The following is an 8,614-nucleotide window of genomic DNA, read 5'->3' as shown; positions in this document are numbered from 1 at the left end:
AGAAGTCACACATGACTAAATTATAGTTCAACAGGTTTATTTGAAATTACAAGCTTTCAGAGTGCTGCTCCTTCATCAGGTGAAGTGGCTGACCCAGTAAAGTCTTGTATAACATCCAAGTAACAAATTGGAATTTACAGTTCATCAGTCTTAGCTTGGTGGGAGTGTTACAAATTCCAGCTTTGCTTTAGACAATCCCAGAAAGAAGACACTGGAAATTCTAGGTGAATGTCAAGCATAGATGGGTGGGGGCTCCTCAAATTATAGTTCTAGAAGCCCACACCAGCCTTACAGTTTACAAGAATAAACACAATACCAGCTGGTCTAAAGGGGGCCATCGGAGCCTTGTCAGACTGTTAATGAGCTTGCATTATCCCACTACTTGAATAGTTCCTAACCAGAGATACTAAAAAAGTTTAAAATTCCTAAGTATATTTCATTATCCCCAAAATTGTGAATGCAGGAGATGGAGTGTAGCAGGTGAAAAGGGTATTCGTGAGACCTATTGCAGGCTGCCAGATGTCCCGGGTTTAGGATAGTCGTTGCGATTTGGAGACTTTTAAATATAATGATGGAATTCAGATACCCAACTGGAAGACCAACAAGAAATGGATCACATTATCTTAATCTTGAGGTCACTAAATCTCAGGGATTAGCTAAGAGTCTCCATAAATTGAATTTAATCTCCAGGATGTTACAGTTGCATTATGGTAAATTGTGAATGTCCCTTTATGTTGTAAGAATAAGAAGGGATTTACCTGAACTTTGCCAGTTATGGAACATTTGAGTTATAAAGAAAGGCTGGATAGGCTGATACTTTTTTACTGGAGCATAAGAGGTTGAGAGGTGACCTTACAGAGGTTCATACAATTATGAGAGGTTTAGATAGGGTTAATGGTGGGTGTCTCTTTTACCTAGGATGGGGGATTTCAAGACTGGGGGGTCATATTTATAAGGTGACAGGAGAGAGATTTTAAGAAGTTATGTGGGGCAAATCTTTTACATACCAGGTGGTTTGCATGTGGAATGTGGTGATTTCAGGCTCAAAAGACACTTAGATAAACAGGAAAGGTTTGAAAAGACATGGGCCAGGAGTGGACAGATGGGACTAGTTTACTTTGGAATTATGTTTGACATGGACTAGTTGAACCGAAGGGGCTGTATCCGTGCTGTATGACTCTATGGCAACACCATCCAATCCTATGAACTCTACCACTTAAGGAGGCGAGGGCAATAGATATGTGAGAACCTACAAGGTCCCCTCCAAAACACTCACCATCATTACTTGGAACTATATAGTTCCTTTACTGTCAATGGTTACAAATTTTGGAATGTTAGGCACTGTATGTGCCCCTACACCACATTAACTTAAGCAGTTCAAGACCAATTAAATTTGGCAATAACCGTTGGCCTTGCCAGTGAACTTGCATCCCACAAATGAGTTAACAAAAGCCTGGGACAAATATCAGAGTTATAGAAATTAGGTTATTTCCATTTTATTTCACCACTTCTAGTTAGTGTATGGTCATCAGTGATAAGGGGTTTGTGTGCTTCCCAATTAGTGCAGGCAGGCACTGTACCACCTGTTGGGCAGTTCAATTGTGGATGTGAATGGGACACCTGAATGAATCTCCCACAAATATTGAGCCAGAGTTAGTAACTGTACATGATCTGTCTTAATTAAAAAGATGATGGAAAATGTGAAAAGGAAGTCCATCCACAAAGAGAACACATCTATTGACACAAACGACAGAGTGTTATCCCCCTGGTTTGGAAATCACTGTTGACACCAAGCACGTTAAATGAAAATCTTGCATTTACACAGCATTCCCACAACCTCAAGGCTTTGTCAAGGTGCTTACTTCTTCCAGTCACTCTGGGATGTGATGTTGCAGTAAGTACACCACTTAACCCGCGTGGGGGAGCCCTAGGCGCCGCTCCAATAGGCGCATGCGCGCGGCCGTGGTTCACCGCCGACCCCCCGCGCATGTGCAGTGGGGACAGAGCGCGGGTGCCATTTTGTTGGCAATAGCAGTCTCAGGTTGTGTGAAAGCCAAGCGGCTGCGATGGCGGCTGACAGCCAGGTTCCGCTGCACCACCTCACTCACAGCAGCGTGGTGGATTTCAGAGGGGAGCGGAGAAAGGGAAACCTCCACCCGGATAACGATGCGACACGGCAGCTGGAACAGGTGAAGGAATACGGTGTGGGGTCAAGCGCGAAAGGAGGAAGGGCCTGACTTGGGGGAGGGGCAGGGGCAGGGGCAGGGGCAGGGGCAGGGGCAGGAACAGGAACTGGGGCGGGGACAGTGGGTGCGCGCGCACAGCCTGTGAGGCGGGGCCATCGGCTCGCGCAGCGCTCAAGGGGCGGGGCAGGCAGTGGGCGCACAGCCTGAGAGGCGGGGCCATCGGCTCGCGCTGAGTCCGAGGGGCGGGGCAGGCCATCGGCTCGCGCAGAGTCCGAGGGGCGGTTCAGGCCGTAGGCGCGCGCAGAGTCCGAGGGGCGGGAAAGGCAGTGGGCGCACAGCCTGAGAGGCGGGGCCGTGGGCGCGCGCAGGGTCCGAGGGGCGGGGCAGGCAGTGGGCGCACAGCCTGAGAGGCGGGGCCATGGGCGCGTGCACGTGGCAGGTGCAGAGTGGGTGAGGGTGTAATGAGCTTGCGGGTTATTGGGGGCTGGGCAGTCAGCCCAGTGGCTGATGCTCTGTTACTTTACACTGAGATAGAGCCGTGGTGGCCCCACAACCCCGCTCCTTTGTAATTGCCCTTGATGGCATCGAATCTATCACCACCTCCGACAGTCATTCCCTACAAGTTGCTCCTAAGCCCCCCTTTTAAATCTTTCCCCTCTCACTTTAAATCAGTGCCCTCTAGTTTTCTTGTTCTCAAGTGGTTTGCTACTTTTGTTGAGCTAAAATTTTGAATAAAACATGGATATTGGTAAACTGCAAAGAGTTCTTAAAAGACTGCAATATCCCCTCTCACGTGGTCAACAATTTTCTCCACTTCCTACACCTCTGCCCTTGAATCCCACCCCTACAATTGCAACAAGGACAGAATCCCTCACCCAGTCCTCACCTTCCACCCCTCTGGATACATCGCATCATCCTCTGTCACTTCTGCCGCCTACAAACAGACCACACCACAAGGAACCTATTTCCCTCTCCATCCCTATCTGCATTTTGGAGAGACCATTCTGTTCGCAACACCCTTGTCAGATCCAGCCCATACCCCACTCCAGGCACTTTCCTCTGCCAGCGGAAGAAGTGCAAAACCTGCGCTCGCACCTCCATCCAAGGCCCCAAAGAATTCATCCACATCTGACAAATTTTCCTGTACTTCCACACACGTCACCTAGTGTTTCCATTGCACACAATGCGGTCCCCTCTATATTCAGGAGACAACATGCAACTTACGGATCATTTCAGAGAGCACCTCTGGGAAACCCGCACCATCTAATCCTGCTGCCCTGTGACCAAACACTTTAATTCCCCTTCCCACTCCACCAACAACATGCAGGTCTTGGGCCTCCTCCATCGCCAAACCCTAACCACCCAATGCCTGGAGGAAGAACACCTCATCTTCCGCCTTGAGACCCTGCAACCACACTGGATCAATGTGGATTTCACTAGTTTCCTCATTTTCCCTCCCCCATCTTATCCCAGTTCCTAGCCTGCAACTGAGCACCTCCATCTTGACCTGTCCATCTTCCTTCCCATCTATCCACTCCATTCTCTTCTCCGATCTATCACCTCCCCCCTTCATTTACCTATCACATCCCCAGCCCCACACCCTCCCATTTATCTCACAACTCCCCACAAGCCTCATTCCTGATGAAGGACTTATGCTCAAAACATCAATTGTCCTGCTCCTCGGATGCTGTTTGACCTGTTGTGCTTTTCCAGCACCACATTCTTAACTGTAAAGAGTGCTGTTTGAACTATAAGTTTGGCACACTGATTTCACAGATGGAAAGCAATGTCACTGTTTACAGTGGGGCAAAGACATTAATTGTGCTGAAATTCGAAACTTGTCCTGTTATTATCCTGCTTGAAAATCTGAAGGAAATATGGGAACAAGACTAGGTTATTTTATTTGGTTAGATGATCCTGATTGGTCTATATTTCAACACTTTATTCAGTTTTTTTATATTCTATGATTATGATCCATTTTCCTTGGGGGATACTCTTATCTATAAAAAATGTGACAGAGTGGTTAATGTGTAAAGGAATTTTTTGTTCTTTATATAGACTAGGTTTATAAATAATGAAAAAATCAATATTTTGTCAATCATTAGTGCATTGGTACAGGGGACTTTTTAAACTTAATAGTATTTCTCATCACAAAGGAGGAAATAGAATGAGGTTCATTATCACATGTACTCAAGTACAAGAATAAATGAGTACAGCGAAAAGTATAAAAAGTCACCATTTCTTACAGAGATACCCATATACAAAATCTTAGGTATAAATTAGAAAGATAAAGAAAATGTTAAAAGATCAGCATTACATTCTTTTTAAAGAAGGGAGTCTGTGCTGGGTTTCCTCAAAGAGGCTGGGAGTCCATCCCTGCTGCTCACGACAGCACTGTTCCTTCTCAGCTGCCACTCTGATGTTCTATACACGTCTGTTGCGGCATTGACTTCTGGTTCTAGAAGTTGCTGCTGTTCTTGGGCATCCAGCCAGTAAGAAAATTAGGGGGAACACTGCTCACCTATAACTGAAGCATAACCTCTGCTTTTGTATTCAGTTCCCCTCACGATAAATAATTTTCCTACTTACTTGTCAATTATAATTGATGTAAACAAAGACACCGATCCTCTGCATTTCGTAGGTCTGCAATCTCCAACCATTTTTTATTCTTCATGTCAAAATGAATACTTTCACATTTTCCCAATTACACTCCCTGAGCCAGATTTATGCACATTCACTTAACCTATGTTTATCTTGTTGCACCTCCTTAGTCCTTTTTGCACCCTGTCTTTCCTACCGATCTTTGTGTCACCAGCAAATTTAGCAACTATAGTGTTAAGGGCTTAGATGGGATGGAACTTGTTAAGTGCATTCAGGAAAGTTTCCTCAAGCAGTTAATAGAGAGTCCTAATTGGGAAGGGGCAAAACGCGACATACTTTTGGGAAATAGGGCAGGATAGGTAACTGGTCGAGATTTACAAAATTATGAGGGGCGTGGATAGGGTAAATAGGCAAAGTCTTTTCCCTGAGGAGTCCAGAACTAGAGGGATAGGTTTAGGATGAGAGGGGAAAGATATAAAAGAGACCTGCAGTGCAACCTTTTCATGCAGAGGGTTGTATGTGTATGGAATGAGCTGCCAGAAGATGTGGCTAGTACAATTGCAACATTCAAGAGGCATTTGGATGGGTATATGAATAGGAAGGGTTTGAAGGCCTATGGGCCGGGTGCTGGCCGGTGGGACTAGATTAGGTTGGGATATCTGATCGGCATGGACGGGTTGGACCGAAGGGTCTATTTCCATGCTGTACATCTCTATGACTCAATGACACTTTGGGACCGGTAACCATAGTTCTATTAATTTTAAAGTAGTTATGGAGAGGGTCAAAACTGGTCCACAGGTTGAAGTTCTAAATTGGGGCAAGGTAAATCTTGATGGAATTAGACAGGAGTTTGCAGGGCTTGATTGGAGTTGTTTGTCTGCAGGCAAAGGGAGATAGCCAGAGTTCAAAGTCTGTATGTACCTTTGAGGGTGAAGGGCAAGGTTGACAGGAATAGAGAACCGTGGATGACAAGAGATATTGAGGCTTTGACCAGAGAAAAAGGAGGAGGCATGGCTCAGGTATAGGTAGTTGAGATCAAGAGAATCCCTGGAGGTATATAGGGAATACAGGAGTTTACTGAAGAGGAAATAAGAAGGGTGAAAGGGGGCACGAGATAGCCTTGGCTGAGAAGATTAGGGTGAATCCAAAGAGTTTCTTTAAGTATATTAAAGGAAAAAGGAAAAAGACGCCTCAAGGGCCAAAGTGGACATGTATGCATAGAAACGCAGGAGATGGACCAGATTCTCAATGAATATTTCTCCTCTGTGTTTACCATGGAGAAAAACATGAAGCCTTGGGGAAGTTAATGGTAATATCTTGGGGACAGTCATATCACAGTAGAGGAGATGTTGGATGTATTTGAATGTATGAAGGTAGATAAATTTCCTTGTTCTGACCACATATATCCAAGAACACTGCAAGAGGCTAGAGAAGAAATTGCGGGTGACCTGGCTATTCGTTAGCCACAGATGAGGTCCCGGAAGTTTGGAGGGTAGCAAATGTTGTGCTCTTATTCAAGAAGGGCTGCAAAGAAAATCCTGTGAACTATAGATCAGTAAGCCTAATATCTGTGGTGGGTAAGTTGCTTGAGAAGATTCTGAGAGATAAGATATACATGCATTTCGAAAGACAGGTTTTGATTAGGAGCAGTCAGCATGGCTTTGTGCATGGGAGATCATGCCTCACAAATTTGTTAGAGATCTTTGATGAAGTGACCAGGAATGTTGATGAGGGCATGGTGGTAGACATAGTCTACGTGGATTTCAGTCAGGCCTTTGATAAGGTTCCACATGGTAGGCTGCTCTGGAAGGTTAGATCACATGGAATCTGGCAAATTAGATATATAATTGACTTGACTGTAGCAAGCAGAGGGTGATAGTGGAAGGATGCCTATTGGACTGGAGGCCTGTGACGAGTGGAGTGCCTCAGGGGGCGGTGATGGGCCCATTACTGTTGGTTATCTAGATCAATGATTTGGATGAGAATGTAGAAGGTATAATTAGTAAGTTTACAGACGATACTAAAAGAGAGGGTGTCAGGGATGGTGAGGAAGGTTATCAGAAATTGCAGCAGGATCTTGATCAGCTACGGAAGTTGGTCGAGAAATGGCAAATGGAGTTTAGTATAGATAAATGTGAGGTCTTGCATTTTGGAAAATCCAAAAGGTAGGAGTTTAATGTGGATGGTAAGGCATAAAGGAGTGTAGTGGAACAGAGGGACCCTGGAGCTCAGGTGCACGGTTCTGTGAAAATGGAGTCACAGGTAGACAGGGCACTGAAGAAGGCTTTTGGCACACTGGCCTTCATCAGTCAGGGCATGGAGTACAGAAGTTGGGAAGTTATGTTGCAGTTGTATGGGACATTGGTGAAGCCGCACTTGGAATATGGTGTTTAGTTTTGGTCACCTTGCTATAGGTGGATGTTATTAAACTGGAAAGAGTGCAGAAGAAATTTACAAGGATGTTGCCTGGACTAAATGTTAAGTTATAGGGAGAGGTTGGACAAGCTAGGATATTTTTCTTGAGAACATAAGAGACTGGGGAGGGACTTTATAGAGGTGTATAAAATCATGAGAAGCATGGATAGGGTGAATGCACTCAGTCTTTTTCCCAGGTTTGGGGAATCGAGAACGAGAGGGCATCAGTTTAAGGTTAGAGGGGAAAGAATAAAAGGGAACCTGAGGAGCAACGTTTTTACACAGAGGGTGGTACGCATATGGAATGAGCTGCCAGCAGAAGTGGCTGAGGAGTATACATTAATAACATTTAAAAAGCATTTGGACAAATACATGGATTGGAAAGGTTTAGAGGGATATGGGCCAAGCGCAGAGAAATGGACTTAGCGTGGATGGACATTTTGACCAGCATGGACCAGTTTGGGCCAAAGGGCCTGTCTCCGTGTTGTATGATTCGATGACTGTTGACCTTTGTTCTCTTCAGCTAAGTCATTTATATAAATTGCGAACAGTGAATGTCCCAGCACCGATCCCTGTTGCACACCATTTTTGTAGATTTTTGCTGTTTTTATATTTCTGGCTAGCTTTCTGTGGTACTCTAATCTTTTCCCTTATTAATATTTAGTCATTCTTTGCTGCTGTTATATTCTGTCTGATTGTCTGATATGTCACTCTTCCTTGCATGTTCATGTGCTTTTTCCTTTATGTTTAATTACATGTTAATCCTTTCAGATGATGGATCATTAAAATATTTCTTACTCTTTGAGATGTGTATATTTTTATATCCTCTTAAACGTTTGCCACTGAATATCTGTTAACCTACCCTTTAACTATTTTGTTAATTCACTTCAACTAACTCTGCCTTCATGTCATCAAAATAGTCCTTAATTGCACTTGCAAAAAATATTTTGGACCATCTCTTTTCTCCATCAAACTGAATATAAAATTCAATCCTGTTGTGGTCGCTGCTAACTTGAATTCCCTTCACTATGAGATTGTTCATTAATCGTATCTCATTGCCCAGGATCATCTCTAGTATAGCTTGCTGTGGGGCCAGTTCTAGAACATGCTGTTCTGAGAAACAATTCAAAAACATTCAGTAAGCTCATCATCTAGACTGCTTTTGCCTGTCTGACTTTTCTAGTTTATAACTGAAAATGTGTTGCTGGAAAAGCGCAGCAGGTCAGGCAGCATCCAAGGAGCAGGAGAATCGACGTTTCGGGCATGAGCCCTTCTTCAGGAATCACGATGAAAAAACGATGAAACATTCCTGAAGAAGGGCTCATGCCCGAAACGTCGATTCTCCTGCTACTTGGATGCTGCCTGACCTGCTGCGCTTTTCCAGCAACACATTTTCAGCTCTGATCTCCAGC

At 44.6% G+C, this 8,614-nt stretch overlaps 1 protein-coding gene across 4 annotated transcripts in view; it reads left to right on the top strand.

Annotated features, from left to right (window-relative positions):
- Nucleotides 1-1,965: 1,965 nt before the first annotated feature.
- The window catches only part of LOC122565142, a 108,780-nt gene continuing 102,131 nt past the window's right edge, over nt 1,966-8,614 (top strand). For 2 of the 4 annotated variants that reach the window (XM_043720808.1, XM_043720807.1), the window contains exon 1: nt 1,966-2,189. In XM_043720808.1, coding sequence (XP_043576743.1) covers nt 2,067-2,189 — 123 coding nt within the window. In that variant the 5' untranslated portion in view covers nt 1,966-2,066. The remainder of the gene's footprint in view (nt 2,190-8,614) is intronic. The other 2 variants (XM_043720809.1, XM_043720810.1) reach the window with 2 other exon arrangements.

The sequence above is a fragment of the Chiloscyllium plagiosum genome, chromosome 31 (genome assembly GCF_004010195.1).
Source record: "Chiloscyllium plagiosum isolate BGI_BamShark_2017 chromosome 31, ASM401019v2, whole genome shotgun sequence".
Lineage (NCBI taxonomy): Eukaryota > Metazoa > Chordata > Chondrichthyes > Orectolobiformes > Hemiscylliidae > Chiloscyllium > Chiloscyllium plagiosum.
Note: the sequence above shows the minus strand (reverse complement) of the source record. Positions and strands in the feature narration are given on the sequence as shown.